Below are 20,260 nucleotides of genomic sequence, written 5' to 3' on the forward strand. Positions count from 1 at the left end.
TGCATATGAGTGAAATGGCCGGCATCTGTAAATAGCACTGGGGGGGGGGGGGATATGAGAGACTGATAAAAATGACAATGATGTAACTGCAGATACAGATAAAGGAGGCTGTGAAAGAAGAATCACATTTGTACATTACGTGTTACATGCCTAAAGTCGTGTTCTAGGATGGACCACCGAAGTGGGATTGAGAAAGACACTCACACACCGCTTTAAGGGATGCTCAAGGCTGCTGATGGAATGGTAGCCAAAGCAGAAATGACTCCCTCAAGGATGATCACCATGGACGTGGAGTAATGTGAAACTATAACGCGCAGGCATCAGATGGATGGTATTAGCATCATCGAAAGACCATGTGGAATTGTATTGGCGTGGGAATGCTTTCATTCAGCGGTGGATATTTCTGAGCTGATGATGGCCTCATACTTGTTAATATTGCTCTGATATTTAGTGCATGAATATGCACTTATAAAACAGTCTGCCTCAGCAGCAGGCCATGCTTTCCCACCTGATGATGGACGCTTGTGTTGCGCCCGAAACGTCGTGATTTATTTTATTTTACCTACTACGTGACTTTACCGAAAGAACCAAAGCGTATGGCTCCCATAGACTTCAATGTTAAAGGCTCCCATAGACTTCAATGTTAAAGTCTCACATAGACTTCAATGTTAAAGTCTCCCATAGACTTGAATGTTAAAGTCTCCCATAGACTTCAATGTTAAAGTCTCCCATAGACTTCAATGTTAAAGTCTTCCATAGACTTCAATGCTAAAGTCTCCCATAGACTTCAATGTTAAAGTCTCCCATAGACTTCAATGCTAAAGTCTCCCATAGACTTCAATGTTAAAGTCTTCCATAGACTTCAATGTTAAAGTCTCCCATAGACTTCAATGTTTAAGGCTCCCATAGACTTCAATGTTAAAGTCTCCCATAGACTTCAATGTTAAAGTCTCCCATTGACTTCAATGTTAAAGTCTCCCATAGACTTCAATGTTAAAGTCTCCCATAGACTTCAATGTTTAAGGCTCCCATAGACTTCAATGTTAAAGTCTCCCATAGACTTCAATGTTAAAGTCTCCCATTGACTTCAATGTTAAAGTCTCCCATAGACTTCAATGTTAAAGTCTCCCATAGACTTCAATGTTAAAGTCTCCCATAGACTTCAATGTTAAAGTCTCCCATAGACTTCAAAGAATATGGACACAGTAACCAACGTTATTTATTCACTCTAAGCCCTGCGCAGTTTTAATGAAGGTTATACCTGATTGTAAATCAAATGCTACTTCATTTAATTTCAAAGGCACAAACCAATAATGCTAATAAATAACAATGCGGGAATATAGATGAGTTCAAAATGAAAATGTGTTTTTTATTTGCAAGCTAACTGTATGAAAAATTACATCTGTTGAAGAAATAAATTACTTGCTCAAAGGATTAAATCACCTTCCATTACTCAATGCGCATCTCAGATTACTGTTTCTATGACTAAAGACAATGCAAGTGATCATTGCTGAGATTTTTTGCCAAGATTTGTTCCACTTGCTTGTGTACAGTCTATATATATTACTTTCATGTTACTGTTTAAATAGAACGAAGACGTCGTAATGACCCAACACCACCTATTTCACGGCGTGACTCCACAGGTGAGCCAGGCGATAGGTTTAAGTTGTGCGTCTTCTCGACGATTGCCTTGACCTTTTCTAAGATTAGCCAAATAAGCGGATTCTTTACTCATCCATCCCTCGAAGTTGGCTGTATCACTTGGGGTAGCTAATGCCCACATTAGAATGAGCCAGCACCGTTTTTTTATGACAGTAAAATAGAATGATGGATTGATCCATTGATATCAATATCGATTTCGCATTTAATTAAGCATGCATTGAATAGAATATGAAAACAATGGATTATTTGTATCTGAATGTTTATGCAATGGGCCCAAATTCACTACAATGTTATAAAAAACGGATAGATGATTTTATTTAAATTGCGGCAATTCATCTAATCACGAGGTGCAACTAGTGACATCATTGTTACACCTACATCAGAGAGCTACCTTGCATTTTCACTTAATTTGGATTCGACCAACTCTGAGAGTGAGATATAAGTAGCACATGTCAGATGACTGACACGCATTGAACTGCTCTAATGGAGCACAGGAATGTGCTGGTTAAGTGTGACCTCTTGAAGAGATGCCAGAAGATATTCTAGTGGTGTTTCTTGTGGCATCTTTACTAATTGAGACATCGATCTGCTGCCAGTAGGAATTTCCCTGCCTTGTGTATTGGCTTCGATATTACAATTCGGAACATAAATAGTTAAGCATTCAGAAAAATAGTAAAATAAAAAATACAACTGCACATTAAACATGTGCTCAGACACATTTGGCTAATCAGGGTGGAGTCTAAGGTGAAACTGGCTGTTTGCTACTGGAAAATTGATTAAGTAACTGTACTCTTTGATTTACTGTAACCATCTCTGCGTAAAAACAAATTGCATTGTCTAAGGGTATCAGCTTTCCCTGTTCCTTGGCTGTTTGCTCACGGTTCTTCAAAATGTCACGGTTAGATCCGTGTTTAAACAAATAAGAGACACTGACCTTCAAAATGTCACGGTTAGATCCGTGTTTAAACAAATAAGAGACACTGACCTTCAAAATGTCACGGTTAGATCCGTGTTTAAACAAATAAGAGACACTGACCTTCAAAATGTCACGGTTAGATTCGTGTTTAAACAAATAAGAGACACTTACCTTCAAAATGTCACGGTTAGATCCGTGTTTAAACAAATAAGAGACACTGATCTTGAAAATGTCACGGTTAGATTCGTGTTTAAACAAATAAGAGACACTGATCTACAAAATGTCAGTTAGATTCGTGTTTAAACAAATAAGAGACACTGATCTTCAAAATGTCACGGCTCGATCCGTGTTTGCGACCTGAGCTCAAAACACAAAAGACACAAGGTGATGATGATGGTGGTGATGATGGTGGTGGTGACGATGGTTGTGATGTTGACGACGGCGGTGTTGGCGCTGACGATAGCGATGGCGGCGGCGGCGGTGGCGAGGAGCCTGCTTGCAGGCCTGCCTCACGGCTCCGTGTGTCTTGGAGGCAGCGGCAGGCCGTCAACACCGCTGCTGCCTCGTCAGTGACGACCGCACATCTCGGCCAGCGACCTGCGGCCGTGCCTGGTGGCCGCGCCCATGGCCCTGTGCAGCGCCAGCGTGTGGCCACCGCCCTCCTCCTCCTCGCTCGCGACGAAGCCGACCGCGATCGCCGCCTCTCCTCCTCCCGATCCCTCCTCTTCCGACTCTCCCGAGCAAACGTGATGAAGGGCCGAAATGATGACGACGAGGAGGGGGACGATCACGAAGATGATGGTGAGGATGATGATGATCCACGGTAGACCACGTCCCGACTCCTCCGCTTCCTCCGCTCCTCCTGCGAGTGGAGAGAGACGGTGTGGGCAGAGAGCGCGGAGAGAGAGCAGAGAGAGAGGAGAGAGTGGTGAGTGGAGAGAGATAGAGAGGAGAGAACGTGGAGAGTGGAGAGAGAGAGGACAGAGTGGAGACAGATAGAGAGGAGAGAGATAGAGAGGAGAGAACGTGGAGAGAGTGGAGAGAGAGAGAGAGAGGACAGAGTGGAGACAGATAGAGAGGAGAGAGATAGAGAGGAGAGAACGTGGAGAGAGGAGAGAGGAGAGAGAAAGGAAAGAGTGGAGACAGATAGAGAGGAGAGCGAGTGGAGAGAGAGAGAGTGGTGAGTGGAGAGAGAGAGTGGTGAGTGGAGACAGAGAGGAGAGAGAGTGGAGAGAGAGTGGTGAGTGGAGAGAGATAGAGAGGAGAGAGAGTGGAGAGAGATAGAGGAGAGAGTGGTGAGTGGAGAGAGAGTGGTGAGTGGAGAGAGTGGAGAGAGAGTGGAGAGAGAGTGGTGAGTGGAGAGAGATAGAGAGGAGAGAGAGTGGAGAGAGAGTGGTGAGTGGAGAGAGATAGAGGAGAGAATGGTGAGAAGAGAGAGAGTGGAGAGAGAGGACAGAGTGGAGGGAGACGGAGTGGGCAGAGAGCGTGGAGAGAGAGCAGAGAGAGGAGAGAACAACATAGAGAGTGGAGAGAGAGAGGACAGAGTGGAGACAGATAGAGAGGAGAGAGTGGAGAGAGTGGAGAGAGAGTGGTGAGTGGAGAGAGAGTAGAGAGAGAGTGGAGAGAGTGGTGAGTGGAGAGAGAGTGGAGAGAGTGGAGAGAGTGGAGAGAGTAGAGAGTGGAGAGAGTAGAGAGAGTGGAGAGAGAGTAGAGAGAGTGGAGAGAGTGGAGAGAGAGTGGAGAGAGAGTAGAGAGAGAGTGGAGAGTGTGGAGAGAGTGGAGAGAGAGAGTGGCGTCTCTGCTAGTGGTATGTGAGAGAGAGAGAGAGAGACTCAGCGTCATCGCTGAGTCTCTCTCTCTCCTGCCGCCCCGGTTACCTTCCACTGTGACCTTGACGGGTCGCGACCTCACCAGGCCCCGGCACGGAGTGCGGCGAGGTGACGCACCGGGAGCGGCCGTCGCCGCCGCTCCCCCCGGACGGCCTCGCGTGTCGCGGGGCCGGCGTGGCCCCGCCGGACACCGCCTCCCCGGCCTGAGGCACGCAGAGTGCCGGGGAGGCGACGGCCGTGAGGCTCCATGAAGCGTCGGGCGCTCTCTCTGCTACACCACCCCCCCCCCCCCCCCCCGGAACGCTCACCGACACGCGAACGCTCACCGACACGCAACGACGCGCCCACACGCGTCACCGCCGAGCGGCGGTGACGTCACCGCGGCGCTCGCGCCAGGCCGTGTGCACGTCGAGGCCACCACGTGAAGTGTCGAACGCCCGCGGGCAGGAGGTTCACGAGGCAGACCCAGCAGGTGCCACGGTGCCATGGGTCGACTGAGATGCCTGGCACGGTGCACCACCTGTACCCCCTACTGTGCCACTCACCTCATTCTCATCTTCGTAAATGTCACGCACCACCATCACCACCGTCACCACCGTCACCCCCACCGTCACCACCACCGTCACCACCACCACCACCGTCACCACCACCGTCACCACCACCGTCACCACCACCGTCACCACCACCGTCACCACCACCGTCACCACCGTCACCACCACCACCACCGTCACCACCACCGTCACCACCAGCGTCTTTGTCTCCCCCGTGCTAGCGATGTTTACTACAAGTACTCATTAGAGGTTGAGTAGACCTAAGGGAGGCCCAGGACCGGTTCAGATAATCGCTATCACTGCTGTTGGCTGTGAGCGGGAATCAAACTCAGGTGGTGGTGGTGGTGGCACGGTAGTGGTGGCACGGTGGTTATGGTGGTGACACGGTGGTGGTGGTGGCACGCTGGTGGTGGTGGTGGCACGGTGGTGGTGGTGGCACGGTGGTGGTGGTGGTGGTGGTGACGGTGGTGGTGGTGGTGACGGTGGTGGTGGTGACGGTGGTGACGGTGGTGGTGGTGGTGGCACGCTGGTGGTGGTGGCACGGTGGTGGTGGTGGTGACGGTGGTGGTGGTGGTGGCACGCTGGTGGTGGTGGTGGCACGGTGGTGGTGGTGGCACGGTGGTGGTGGTGGTGGCACGGTGGTGGTGGTGGTACGCTGGTGGTGGTGGTGGTGACGGTGGTGGTGGCACGGTGGTGGTACGCTGGTGGTGGTGGTGACGGTGGTGGCACGGTGGTGGTGGCACGGTGGTGGTGGTGGCACGGTGGTGGTGGCACGGTGGTGGTGGTGGCACGGTGGTGGCACGGTGGTTGTGGTGGCACGCTGGTGGTGGTGGTACGCTGGTGGTGGTGCTGGTGGTGATCGTGACGCAGCGACTGGGTACCTCTGCGCACTTGTAGTCGGGTATCCCGGACGACGAGGGCGTGACCTGGGTCGCCCCGGCCATGACCTGGGTCGCCCCGGCCGTGACCTGGGTCGCCGCGGTGGGGCCAAGCCTCACGTCTTCCGGGTCTGGCGAGGAGGACAGACGACAACCCCCCGCTGAAATCTCGATTTGAAGCTTTCGTGACTGCAAGGATTCATCTCCTTTGGTTCTTTCGGTAAAGTCACCACCACGTAGAATGAGAATAAAATAATAAATTGATAAAATAAAATAACGCGATAAAATTCTCACGACGTTTCAGGCACGACACAAGCGGCCTTCGTCAGGTGAAGGGACGAGACTGTCTGGACTGATGCTCCTGTTGTTTGTGGAGTGACTCATGCAGCTGGAGCTCCAGCGCTGTCCTCCAGACAGTCTCGTCCCTTCACCTGACGAAGGCCGCTTGCGTCGTGGCCGAAACGTCGTGAGAATTTTCATCGCGTCATTTTATTTCATCGATTTATTATTTTCATTCTCATTCTACGCGGCGGCGGCGACTTTTACCGAAAGGACCGAAGAAGACGACCGCCCGCTCACTCGCGGCCAAGCGGCGCCGTCCGCTCGCGACTTCCCCCCGAGGAGCCGCCGGCGGAGGAATCCGCGGAGCCGCGGGGCTCTCGGCGTGTCCCAGACGTCCAAGTCGGGGTCGCCTCCACCTCGTCTCGCGGTGACGACGACGACGACGATACAACGAGGTGGAACGGGTGGCACGAGGTGGGATGGGGTGGAACGACGATACAACGAGGTGGAACAAGGTGGAACGACGATACGAGGTGGAACGGGGTGGACGGGGTGGAACGAGCCGTCGCGCCCACCCCCACCGGGATTCCCCCAACGCGCGACGCGCAAGAGGCGACGGTTCAGCGCGAGGAAAGTCGTCCCCAGGCGACGTGGGTTCGACGCCTGGGCCAGGGCATCTCTCCCGCCTCGTAGCAGCAACAACAACAACAAAACAACAACAAAACAACAACACAAGAACAACACAACAACAACACAACAACAACAACAACAAAACAATAACAACACAACAACAAAACAACAACAACAACTCAAATAGTACAACACGCCATTCCGTCCCGGGATGCCGCCTATTGTAGGTGCCACTGGTTCTTCACGTTCTGCAGCTATATATGCCACTGGTTCTTCACGTTCTGTAGATGTAGATGTCACTGGTTTTAAACGTTCTGCAGATGTAGATGCCACTGGTTCTTCACGTTCAGTAGATGTAGATGTCACTGGTTCTTCACGTTCTGCAGATGTAGATGCCACTGGTTCTTCACGTTCTGCGGATGTAGATGCCACTGGTTCTTCACGTTCTGTAGATGTAGATGCCACTGGTTCTTCACGTTCTGTAGATGTAGATGCCACTGGTTCTCCACGTTCTGCAGCTATAGATGCCACTGGTTCTTCACGTTCTGTAGATGTAGATGTCACTGGTTCTTCACGATCTGTAGATGTAGATGCCACTGGTTCTTCACGTTCTGTAGATGTAGATGTCACTGGTTCTTCACGTTCTGCAGATGTAAATGCCACTGGTTCTTCACGTTCTGTAGATGTAGATACCACTGGTTCTTCACGTTCTGTAGATGTAGATGCCACTGGTTCTTCACGTTCTACAGATGTAGATGCCACTGGTTCTTCACGTTCTGCAGATGTAGAAGCCACTGGTTCTTCACGTTCTGTAGATGTAGATGCCACTGGTTCTTCACGTTCTGTAGATGTAGATGCCACTGGTTCTTCACGTTCTGCAGCTATAGATGCCACTGGTTCTTCACGTTCTTTAGATGTAGATGTCACTGGTTCTTCACGTTCTGCAGATGTAGATGCCACTGGTTCTTCACGTTCAGTAGATGTAGATGTCACTGGTTCTTCACGTTCTGCAGATGTAGATGCCACTGGTTCTTCACGTTCTGTAGATGTAGATGCCACTGGTTCTTCACATTCTGCAGATGTAGATGCCACTGGTTCTTCACCTTCTTCAGATGTAGATACCACTGGTTCTTCACGTTCTGCAGATGTAGATGCCACTGGTTCTTCGTGTTCTGCAGATGTAGATGCCACTGGTTCTTCGCGTTCTGCAGATGTAGATGCCACTGGTTCTTCATGTTCTACAGGTGTAGATGCCACTGGTTCTTCACGTTCTACAGATGTAGATGACACTGGTTCTTCACGTTCTGCAGATGTAGATGCCACTGGTTCTTCACGCTCTGCAGGTGTAGATGCCACTGGTTCTTCACGTTCTCCAGATGTAGATGCCACTGGTTCTTCATGTTCTGTAGATGCCACTGGATCTTCACTATCTGTAGATGTAGATGTCACTGGTTCTTCACGTTCTGCAGATGTAGAAGCCAGTGGTTTTTCACGTTCTGCAGATATAGATGTCACTGGTTTTTCACGTTCTGCAGGTGTAGATGCCACTGGTTGTTCACGTTCTGCAGATGTAGATGCCACTGGTTCTTCACGTTCGGCAGATGTAGATGTCACTGGTTTTACACGTTCTGCAGATGTAGATGCCACTGGTTCTTCATGTTCTGCAAATGTAGATGCCACTGGTTCTTCACGTTCTTCAGATGTAGATGCCACTGGTTCTTCACGTTCTGCAGATGTAGATGCCTCTGGTTCTTCACGTTCTGTAGATGTAGATGCCACTGGTTCTTCACGTTCTGTAGATGTAGATGCCACTGGTCTTCACATTCTACAGATGTAGATGCCACTGATTCTTCACATTCTGCAGATGTAGATGCCTCTGGTTCTTCACGTTCTGTAGATGTAGATGCCACTGGTTGTTCATGTTCTACAGATGTAAAAGCCACCACCGCCATCTATTGCGTGGCGGTTGAACTTACAACTCTCGTTCCGAACAGGCAACTGGACTTACAAACAGGTTTGAGCGTCTCTCTGAACGTTCAAAAGTCAAATGTTCATAGGCAGTGGTAGTCTCTGTGTTTAATTTGACCTTAACCCAATAAGATGGTCCGTCAGGCATGTATTTTCTGTTGTGCACGTCACACACATTTGTCTGTTGTGCACGTCACACGCGTTCGTTGTGCACCGGCGTCTGCCTGGTGTCCCGTGTACTCACAATGCAGCCCCACGTGGATCGTCTCCGAGGCAAAGGCCTCGCTCCTGCCGCCCGGCATCGTGTAGTTCACCACGCAGCGGTACCCGGCTCCCACATCCCGCTCCTCCGGTTTGTAGCTCAGGATGGATGTCACGGCGAAGGTGCCGTTGGCCTCCGTCGCTACCGTCCGCGTCACTTTCACGTCTAGCCACGCGCACGCATGCAAAGACAAAGATCCCCCGTGTGGACTTCAACAGACCGTTGGGACAAGTGCTGTTAGCGAGTGGCAGCCCGGCACGACACGCGAGGGGGTGGGCGGCCAGCACCACGCCCCGCCAGCTTTGTCCCCGCGGCGCTAGCGATGTTTACTCACTGCACCACGTAATAGTGTACACTATGCAATACACGGCACTATAGCAGACGTATTCACCAACAGATACATTAACCGACAGATACATTCACCAGCAGATACATTCACCAGCAGATACACTAACCAACAGATATATTCACCAACAGATACATTAACCAACAGATACATTCACCAGCAGATATATTCACTGGCAGATACATTAACCAACAGATATATTCACCAGCAGATATACTTACCAGGTGATGGCAACAGGGGCAGGGAAGCCTTGTACCAGGTGATGTGGGGCTCTGGGTAAGCGTTGTGCACGAAACATTTACCAATCTGCACGAGAGGGAAACAGACCAACACACACAACAAAGAACCCCTGTATAGCCTTAACAGACTGTAGGGGCAAGTGCTGTTAGCGAGCACCTATAAAGGCCGGAACGGTACACGAGGGGGTGGGTGGCCAGCACCACGCCCGACCGCCTTTGTCTCCCTAGTGGCAATGTTTACACACCGCACCAGGTACTCATTTGAGGCTGAGTCGACCTAGTGGAGGTCCAGGACCGGTTCAGATAATCGTCACTGGTGTTGGCCGTGAGCGGGAATCGAACCCGGATCGCCAGGTTCATAGCGCAGCGCGCTAACCGCTACACTACCGCTCCTCACTCACACATAGACACTCACACAGAGACACACACAAACACTCACACACAGAGACACTCACACAGAGACACACAGACACTCACACACAGAGACACTCACACAGGGAGACACACACAGAGACACACAGAGACACTCACACACAGAAACACACACAGACAAACACACACAACAAAGACAAAGAACCCATGTATAGCCTTAACAGACTGTAGGGGCAAGTGCTGTTAGCGAGCACCTTTGAAGGCCAGAACGGCACACGAGGGGGTGGGTGGCCAGCACCACGCCCGGTCGCCTTTGTCTCCCCGGTGCTGGCGATGTTTTTACGCACCGCACCCGGTATTTGAGGCCGAGTCGACCTAGGGGAGGCACAGGAACCGGTTCAGATCATCGTCACCGGTATTGGCCGTGAGCGGGAATCGAACCCGGGTTGCCAGGGTAGTAGCGTTGTCCACGTCGGGATCGAACCCACGACCTCCTGCGTACCAGGCGAGGTAGTCGACATCCCCCTAACCAAAACTAAACCACGTTTGAATCTACGCACGAATCGGTGGCGTCTACAGCACAGCTGTTGGCGTGCGGCCGTTTTCGCGAAGGGGACGCCGTGAAGGTAAAAAAAAAAACAACCCTTAAATGACCGTCAGCGGACGGTGCAACAGGAATTTGAAATAAAAAAATGTCAACGTATTCTAGATTTAAAGCTTTCGTGACTGCAAGGATCTCCATACTCTTTGGTTCTATTCGGTAAAGTCACCACGTAGGTAAAAAAGTAAAACAACAAAAAATCACGACGTTTCGGCCACAACACAAGCGGCCTTCATCAGGTGAAGGGATCAGGCTGTCTCGAGGACAGTGCTGGAGTGAAACACAGCCACGCTCAGACCGCGACCTTTAAGCGTGGCTGTGTTTCACTCCAGCACTGTCCTCGAGACAGCCTGATCCCTTCACCTGACGAAGGCCGCTTGTGTTGTGGCCGAAACGTCGTGATTTTTGTTGTTTTATTTTTTACCTACGTGGTGACTTTACCGAATAGAACCACAGAGAATGTCAACGTAGGCCAAGGGCTCACCTCGTGGCGCTGTCCGTTGAGCAGCACGGGCCGCTTGCTCGCCGTCACGGCCACCGTGGGGGCTGCTGGAAGGGAAGCGAGGGGAGGGGCCGTCCCGTGCGTCAATTTGTCGCGGGGCCGTCATCGGCCACTTGCTCCTGAGTCCGACCTCACTCCGAAATGTGGCCGGGTAGTGCGTCATGTATAGTAGCAGCAGTGTGCACGCCGTGCAACGCGTGTGGAATCGACGGGAGTGAAGTTGGACTTACGGGCAAAATAGACTAACGAACGTGGACCCTCTGGATCCCGGCTTGTTCGTATGTGGGTAACGTTCGTAAGAAGTAACGTCGGTAAGTAGTAGAGACCACGCAAAAATATTCGCGAGTGAGTCACTGTGGTAACGTTCGTAAGTAGAGACGTCACGCAGTAACGTTCGTAAGCAGGGGAGCCCTCGTAATGTCCACTAAGGAGTCTCCGTAGCAACGTCCGTAAGTAAGGGGAGCCCTCGTAATGTCCACTAAGGAGTCTCCGTAGCAACGTCCGTAAGTAAGGGGAGTCCTCGTAATATCCACTAAGGAGTCTCCGTAGCAACGTCCGTAAGTAAGGGGAGTCCTCGTAATGTCCACTAAGGAGTCTCCGTAGCAACGTCCGTAAGTAAGGGGAGTCCTCGTAATGTCCACTAAGGAGTCTCCGTAGCAACGTCCGTAAGTAAGGGGAGTCCTCGTAATGTCCACTAAGGAGTCTCCGTAGCAACGTCCGTAAGTAAGGGGAGTCCTCGTAATGTCCACTAAGGAGTCTCCGTAGCAACGTCCGTAAGAAAGGGGAGTCCTTGTAATGTCCACTAAGAGGTCTCCGTAGCAACATCCGTAAGTAAGGGGAGTCCTCGCAATGTCCACTAAGGAGTCTCCGTAGCAACGTCCGTAAGAAAGGGGAGTCCTTGTAATGTCCACTAAGAGGTCTCCGTAGCAACATCCGTAAGTAAGGGGAGTCCTCGCAATGTCCACTAAGGAGTCTCCGTAGCAACGTCCGTAAGTAAGGGGAGTCCTCGCAATGTCTACTAAGGAGTCTCCGTAGCAACGTCCGTAAGTAAGGGGAGTCCTCGTAATGTCCACTAAGGAGTCTCCGTAGCAACGTCCGTAAGTAAGGGGAGTCCTCGTAATGTCCACTAAGGAGTCTCCGTAGCAACGTCCGTAAGTAAGGGGAGTCCTCGTAATGTCCACTAAGGAGTCTCCGTAGCAACGTCCGTAAGTAAGGGGAGTCCTCGTAATGTCCACTAAGGAGTCTCCGTAGCAACGTCCGTAAGAAAGGGGAGTCCTTGTAATGTCCACTAAGAGGTCTCCGTAGCAACATCCGTAAGTAAGGGGAGTCCTCGCAATGTCCACTAAGGAGTCTCCGTAGCAACGTCCGTAAGTAAGGGGAGTCCTCGCAATGTCTACTAAGGAGTCTCCGTAGCAACGTCCGTAAGTAAGGGGAGTCCTCGTAATATCCACTAAGGAGTCTCCGTAGCAACGTCCGTAAGTAAGGGGAGTCCTCGTAATAGCCACTAAGGAGTCTCCGTAGCAATGTCCGTAAGTAAGGGGAGTCCTCGTAATGTCCACTAAGGAGTCTCCGTAGCAACGTCCGTAAGTAAGGGGGGTCCTCGTAATGTCCACTAAGGAGTCTCCGTAGCAACGTCCGTAAGTAAGGGGGGTCCACGTCGTAGGGGACGTCCCCCCCCCCCCCCACTGCGCGTCATTCTAAAGTGAGTAGCCCCGACCGTGAGCTCGCTTACAAAACAGCCGCACTCTTGTGGTCGCCTCTGCCACGCCGGCCCGCCCCGCAAACACCTGGCAGATGAAGTCTCGCTCATCCGCGACCACCGTCGCGTCCAGCGCCAGGGCGGAATCGTCACGTTGGGCATCAATGCGGTCCGTGTAGCCGGTGTCCCCGTCGGCCACGAAGCGACGTAAGTCGCGGTACGATATCCTCACTCGCGAAGTTGTCGAAATCTGCGCCGGGGGGGGTTTTGGCGACGGCGGTCGGGCGGATGACAGCGTGGTGAGTCTATGGGTAGCAGTGGTGAGTCTATGGGTGGTGGTGAGTCTATGGGTGGCAGTGCTGAGTCTATGGGTAGTGTTGAGTCTATGGGTGGCAGTGTTGAGTCTATGGGCAGCAGTGTTGAGTCTATGGGTGGCAGTGCTGAGTCTATGGGTAGCAGTGTTGAGTCTATGGGTAGCAGTGTTGAGTCTATGGGTAGCAGTGTTGAGTCTATGGGTGGCAGTGTTGAGTCTATGGGCAGCAGTGTTGAGTTTACGGGCAGTGTTGAGTCTATGGGTAGCAGTGCTGAGTCTATGGGTGGCAGTGTTGAGTCTATGGGTGGCAGTGTTGAGTCTATGGGTAGCAGTGTTGAGTCTATGGGTGGCAGTGTTGAGTCTATGGGTGGCAGTGTTGAGTCTATGGGCAGCAGTGTTGAGTTTACGGGCAGTGTTGAGTCTATGGGTAGCAGTGCTGAGTCTATGGGTGGCAGTGTTGAGTCTACGGCAGTGTTGAGTCTATGGGTAGCAGTGCTGAGTCTATGGTGCAGTGTTGAGTCTATGGTGCGGTGTTGAGTCTATGGGCAGTGTTGAGTCTATGGTGCAGTGTTGAGTCTATGGTGCAGTGTTGAGTCTATGGTGCAGTATTGAGTCTATGGGCAGTGTTGAGTCTATGGTGCAGTGTTGAGTCTATGGGCAGTGTTGAGTTAACGGTGCAGTGTTGAGTCTATGGTGCAGTGTTGAGTCTATGGTACAGTGTTGAGTCTATGGTGCAGTGTTGAGTCTATGGGTGGCAGTGTTGAGTCTATGGGCAGCAGTGTTGAGTCTATGGGTGGCAGTGCTGAGTCTATGGGTAGCAGTGTTGAGTCTATGGGTAGCAGTGTTGAGTCTATGGGTGGCAGTGTTGAGTCTATGGGCAGCAGTGTTGAGTTTACGGGCAGTGTTGAGTCTATGGGTAGCAGTGCTGAGTCTATGGGTGGCAGTGTTGAGTCTACGGGCAGTGTTGAGTCTATGGGTAGCAGTGCTGAGTCTATGGTGCAGTGTTGAGTCTATGGTGCGGTGTTGAGTCTATGGGCAGTGTTGAGTCTATGGTGCAGTGTTGAGTCAATGGTGCAGTGTTGAGTCTATGGTGCAGTGTTGAGTCTATGGGCAGTGTTGAGTCTATGGTGCAGTGTTGAGTCTATGGGCAGTGTTGAGTTTACGGTGCAGTGTTGAGTCTATGGTGCAGTGTTGAGTCTATGGTACAGTGTTGAGTCTATGGTGCAGTGTTGAGTCTATGGGTAGCAGTGTTGAGTCTATGGGTGGCAGTGTTGTGTCTATGGGTAGCAGTGCTGAGTCTTTTGCTCACCGTACGTATCTGCCCGTGACAAGTGGCGGTGTGCGGGGGGGTGGGTGGGGGTGGCGGTACTCACGATGAACCACTGGGTGACCACGCCGCTAGCCACGGAGACGTTGTACGTGCAGGGGACCACCAGAGGGCGTCCCAGTTCCACCTCGACCAGCGGCCTCACGGAGATGGAGATCGCCGCATGGCCACCTGCCACGATCACCGCACGCAGACTCCTAGTGTAGTGTATAGTGTATAGTAGTGTAGTGTATAATGTAGTGTATAGTGTAGTGTATAGTGTAGTGTACAGTGTAGTGTATAGTGTAGTGTATAGTGTAGTGTACAGTGTAGTGTGTAGTGTAGTGTATAGTGTACAGTGTAGTGTACAGTGTAGTGTACAGTGTAGTGTATAGTGTAGTGTGTAGTAGTGTAGTGTATAGTAGTGTAGTGTATAGTGTAGTGTATAGTGTAGTGTATAGTAGTGTAGTGTATAGTAGTGTAGTGTATAGTGTAGTGTATAATGTATAGTAGTGTAGTGTGTAGTGTAGTGTATAGTGTATAGTGTAGTGTATAGTAGTGTAGTGTATAGTGTAGTATACAGTAGCGATGCCCCCGCTGTGTGCTGCGGTGTGACGACGTACACGATGGCGATCATCACCTTGCAAGGAGGAGAAGGAGGAGAGGAGGAGGAGCAGCACCACCAGACACCGTGGCAACATTTTGTCGGCACCGTCCTCGCCGCAGATTGTGGAGCCGTCAAACCACCGTGGCCTTCCCGCCGCTAGTCCTAGTGTAAGTATTAAACGCGACGCATTTCACGATACCCGTCGAGCGGTCCTCCACTCACGACGGAGATGCGTTACGACGACCCTCACCGCAGGTCTAAAATATCGTTAAGTCTTAGCCTACCTATGTGAACTGCAATTTAATAGAAAGTTTCTTCAGGAAACAAACCTATCCGCTGTAAAAACTTTTAACGCGCATTTAACGTACAGTATCGTGCTAACCCTAACATGAAATCGCTAAACCTACGTACCGTACTCTACGTACCGTACTCTACGTACCGTACTCTACGTACCGTACTGTACATACCGTACTGTACGTACCGTACTCTATGTACCGTACTCCACGTACCGTACTCCACGTACCGTACTGTACGTACCGTACTCTACGTACAGTACTCTACGTACCGTACTCCACGTACCGCACTCCACGTACCGTACTCCACGTACCGTACTCTACGTACCGTACTCCACGTACCGTACGGTACGTACCGTACTCCACGTACCGTACTCTACGTACTGTACTCTACGTACCGTACTCTACGTACCGTACTCTACGTACCGTACTCCACGTACCGTACTCTACGTACCGTACTCTACGTACCGTACTCTACGTACCGTACTCTACGTACCGTACTCTACGTACAGTACTCTACGTACCGTACTCTACGTACCGTACTGTATGTACCGTACTCTACGTACAGTACTCTACGTACCGTACTCTACGTACCGTACTCCACGTACCGTACTCTACGTACCGTACTCTACGTACCGTACTCTACGTACCGTACTCCACGTACCGTACTCTACGTACTGTACACACACTGAACGTATCGTAACGTATCGTATTGTGCTGCACTCGCCAAGATTCGTACCTCGTAGTACGCTGCTGCGTTTGCCTGCCGCGCGAAGGTGAAAAAAAAAAATGAAAAAAAAAATCTTCTTTGGTTCTTTCGGTAAAGTCACCGCCACGTAGAATGAGAATAAAATAATAAATTGTTATAACCTGTCGTCCCGACAGGTTTGTTCCTTTCACCTGAAGAAGGCCACTTGTGTTGTGGCTGAAACGTCGTGAGAATTTAATCGTGTTAATTTATTACTTTATTCTCATTCTACGCGGTGGTGACTTTACCGAAAGAACCAAAGAGGATGAACTCTCGCGGTCATGAAAGCTTTAAATTGAAACGCAAAAAAAAGTAATAAAAGTAAATCACGACGTTTGACGGAAGCAACGCGAAGTGTGGTTCCATCGCTGGGGAGCAAATGGGCCGGCGGTCCCCTCTCGTCACACCCCCCCCCACGAACTCACACACGCCCCACTAGACACCCACACACACGCCCCACTAAACACCCACACACACGCCCAACTAGACACCCACACGCACGCCCCACTAAACACCCACACGCACGCCCCACTAAACACCCGCACGCACGCCCCACTAAACACCCACACGCACGCCCCACTAAACACCCGCACGCACGCCCCACTAAACACCCGCACGCACGCCCCACTAAACACCCGCACGCACCCCCGTAGGGTCTCGAGGAGGGATCTACCCGGCACGGTGGGTCTTCACCCGAGGGCCCCCGCTAGCGGGGACGTCCCGCGGTTTCCCCGGACCGGGAAATTGGCCGAGCCCCTCCCAGACCGGATTAAACGGCGGGCCCCCCCTAAAAGGGGGCATAGAGCTTGACAGGACCGGCGGCGACGAAGCCCGCGCGGCACGGGGGACGGTGCCCCCGAGGCGAGCTCCCTGCGGCAGGGCGCACGGCGGCATGGGAGGGAACAGCCCCTAGGCGGACAGGAGGAGGATCTGAGAGAGCGAGGGACCGAGGGGATTGTCGGCGAGTCGGCGGCGGCGGGGGAACGCAGAGCGTTCAAAACGTCCGCGGGAAGGATTCGAGCGGACGCGCGGGATGACGTCACGTGACACGGGGATTGACGGGCTTTGAGAACGTAATGGGGGGGGGAAATTGGGATCGGCGTTCTTCTGGAGCGGCGAGAGAGAAGACCGGCCGCCCTCGGCGGTCCGCGGCGGACGCCCCCGGGGCCGGGTTCGGCCGACAACGACCGCCCGGAGCAAAGTCTCCGAGGCGAGCGTCTTCCCCCCCAACAACGCCCCTCCCGCCGCCGCGCAGCTGGAAAGACGAGCGAGCACGGGCGGCCGATCCGGGCCCAGTTCGCGGCGAGCCCCGGCCGGGGGGACGGTCGCTCTCCGCCGAGGGGAGGCGGCAAGAGGTCAGGGCGCGGTCCGCAGGGAGCTGGCTGGAGGGGAGGCCCGCAAGCCAAGGGGTCGCCATTCATGCCGGGAGTAAAAACCTTGGCGCCGGACTGGCCGGCCGACGCGTTGCGCGTTAAGAGGGCTCAAAGGAGCGGTGGGACAGCAATCGGCGTCACCGCTGTGTGTGTGGGTGACTCCGATCAGTGCGGGTACCGCGTGATCCCACGTACTAAATAAATAATTAAATAGACGACCGCTCCCGCGCAGAGATTAATTGATTGATTCCGGGCGCCGGGCGGCTTGTTTTGTACGACGGCTTAGTGAAATAATTAATTGGTTCATTCATACCAGCTGCGAGCGGGCGATTTAAACATCACGTTTAAACATATTTAAACGACATGTCACATTTAAACAACGTCATCACATTTAAACAACGACATGACGTCATCCGCGCGGTTAGGACGCGCGCCAAATTAACCCCTAGGCTTCCGTCAAACGGCACAAAAAAAACTAAAAAATTACTGTGTCGTAGAATCTTTTGTTCTGTTCAATTTATTTCAAAGCCGTCGTATGATGAGACGAAGAAGCAATTTGTAAGTATCACGGTATAATAATAATTATTATTTTACGCGGCATATCTCACAAAAACTCGTGGTCAAACTCGATTATTTCGTGAAAGTCCACGTAGAAACGAGAAAATAATACATTAAATAATGGCAACACGACGTTTCGATCATGATCAGGTTTAAATGAAAGAGAAAACGAACCTAGTAAAGTTAATAATATTAATATAATTCAATAAAACACACACAGAGACGTCTCACACAACAGTCAACACCCAACCTGGTTGATTGACGTTGGGAGACCACGCCCACACACGTGATCGTCTAACACGGTCGATTCCCACGTATTCACAGTAAGAATCGATTAATGAAGGTTCATTTTAGACCACTGTTTAGTCCCATGTTATCACAACGGAAATCGATTTTATTAGCCTAATCCACTATAAATCGATTCCCATGTTATACCAAAGGAAATCGACGCCATACATCCATAACTCTACTATAATCGATTCCTAATTGCATCCCATTGGGAATCGACGCATGTATATTTAATCGAACGTTAAATCGATTTTCTCTGCACGTGACTTGGCGTGTTGTGAATGGCGATGCGGAAACTCTTCGTCCTCCACCTCGTCACGTGGTGCAGCAGCCACGGTGAGCCGAGCCAATCGATACATCGGTGGAACGGTGGTGCAGTGATTAGCGCACTGTGTGTGTGGGGAGCGGTGGTGCAGTGGTTAGCGCACTGTGTGAGTGGTGTGTCTGTGTGTTGTGTGTGTGTGGTGTGTGTGTGTGGTGTGTCTGTGTGTGGTGTGTGTGTGTGGTGTGTGTGGTGTGTCTGTGTGTGGTGTGTGTGATGTGTGTGGTGTGTGTGTGGTGTGTGTGGTGTGTGTGTGACTGTGTGTGTGGTGTGTGTGTAGTGTGTGTGTGGTGTGTGTGTGACTGTGTGTGTGGTGTGTCTGTGTGTTGTGTGGTGTGTCTGTGTGTGGTGTGTGTGTGTGTGGTGTGTGTGTGGTGTGTGTGTCTGTGTGTGGAGTGTGTGTGTGGTGTGTGTGTGGTGTGTGTGTCTGTGTGTGGAGTGTGTGGTGTGTCTGTGTGTGGTGTGTCTGTGTGTGGTGTGTGTGTGTGGTGTGTGTGGTGTGTCTGTTTGCGGTGTGTCTGTGTGTGGTGTGTCTGTGTGTGGTGTGTGTGGTGTGTCTGTGTGTGGTGTGTGTGGTGTATCTGGTGTGGTGTATCTGGTGTGGTGTGTGGCGTGTGTGGTGTGTCTGTGTGTGGTGTGTGTGTGGTGTGTGTGTGGTGTGTCTGTGTGTGGTGTGTCTATGTGTGGTGTGTCTGTGTGTGGTGTGTCTGTGTGTGGTGTGTGTGGTGTGTCTGTGTGTGGTGTGTGTGGTGTATCTGGTGTGGTGTATCTGGTGTGGTGTGTGGCGTGTGTGGTGTGTCTGTGTGTGGTGTGTGTGTGGTGTGTGTGGTGTGTCTGTGTGTGGTGTGTGTGTGGTGTGTCTGTGTGTGGTGTGTGGTGTGTGTGGTGTGTCTCTGTGTGGTGTGTCTATGTGTGGTGTGTCTGTGTGTGGTGTGTCTGTGTGTGGTGTGTGTGGTGTGTCTGTGTGTGGTGTGTCTATGTGTGGTGTGTCTGTGTGTGGTGTGTCTGTGTGTGTGTCTGTGTGTGGTGTGTGTGGTGTGTCTGTGTGTGGTGTGTGGTGTATCTGGTGTGGTGTGTGGCGTGTGTGGTGTGTCTGTGTGTGGTGTGTCTATATGTGGTGTGTCTGTGTGTGATGTGTGGTGTGTCTGTATGTGGTGTGTGGTGTGTGTGGTGTTTGTGTGTGTGGTGTGTCTATGTGTGGTGTGTGGTGTTTGTGTGTGTGGTGTGTCTGTGTGTGGTGTGTGTGGTGTTTGTGTGTGTGGTGTGTGACTGTGTGTGTGTGGTGTGTGTGGTGTGTGTGACTCTGTGTGTGTGGTGTGTGCGACTGTGTGGTGTGTCTGTGTGTGTGACTGTGTGTGTTGGTGTGTGTGACTGTGTGGTGTGTCTGTGTCCGGCAAAACAACCCCCTACCTCCTCGCGGTGCCGGACGGGCAACTCTGTCGTGGACAGCGCTGTGGGGGGAGATCCAATTTTGATTGGCTCCTCCCCTCATGGCATATGTGTCCACCACAGGGGCTAAACGGGGGCTCTGGACGGGTGCGAGGGGCTGGTAACCCCTCCACCTTCAATTAATTACCACGAAACTACGAATTAAACTGAAATATGTAACAACTAAGCTTGTGCCGGAGGCCCCGGGGGGCCAGGCGTCTATGACGTCTCCTGGCCAAACCCCAATTGGCGGAGCCAGGAGATTGAATACCTACCCTCGGGGCTAC

General features: G+C 51.7%; 1 protein-coding gene across 1 annotated transcript; it reads right to left on the reverse strand.

Moving 5' to 3' along the window:
* Window positions 1-1,344: 1,344 nt before the first annotated feature.
* Window positions 1,345-15,116, reverse strand: LOC142921839 (basal cell adhesion molecule-like). Its single transcript, XM_076063175.1, has 9 exons — window positions 14,997-15,116; window positions 14,424-14,548; window positions 12,771-12,987; window positions 11,021-11,085; window positions 9,546-9,630; window positions 8,961-9,143; window positions 5,778-5,967; window positions 4,456-4,610; window positions 1,345-3,440 (listed from the first exon to the last, which is right to left on the reverse strand). Exons 1-9 carry the CDS (start codon window positions 15,055-15,057, stop codon window positions 3,145-3,147), a joined length of 1,377 nt encoding a protein of 458 aa, XP_075919290.1. The 5' UTR covers window positions 15,058-15,116; the 3' UTR covers window positions 1,345-3,144.
* Window positions 15,117-20,260: the final 5,144 nt, after the last annotated feature.

The sequence above is a fragment of the Petromyzon marinus genome, unplaced genomic scaffold (assembly GCF_048934315.1).
Source record: "Petromyzon marinus isolate PM22_M1 ecotype Great Lakes invasive population unplaced genomic scaffold, UKy_Petmar_22M1.pri1.0 PM_G_Scaffold_9, whole genome shotgun sequence".
Lineage (NCBI taxonomy): Eukaryota > Metazoa > Chordata > Hyperoartia > Petromyzontiformes > Petromyzontidae > Petromyzon > Petromyzon marinus.

What these genes read in the sequence shown, in the direction of transcription:
- LOC142921839 (XM_076063175.1), bottom strand. Translation starts at nt 15,057, where the DNA reads ATGTTGCCACGGTGTCTGGTGGTGCTGCTCCTCCTCCTCTCCTCCTTC. An exon ending in CTCCTTCTCCTCCTTGCAAG is followed by an intron (nt 14,549 to 14,996) that starts GTGATGATCGCC and finishes TGATCGTGGCAG; the next exon opens with GTGGCCATGCGGCGATCTCC. An exon ending in AGCGTACCACCACCACCAGC is followed by an intron (nt 4,611 to 5,777) that starts GTGCCACCACAA and finishes TGCGTGCCTCAG; the next exon opens with GCCGGGGAGGCGGTGTCCGG.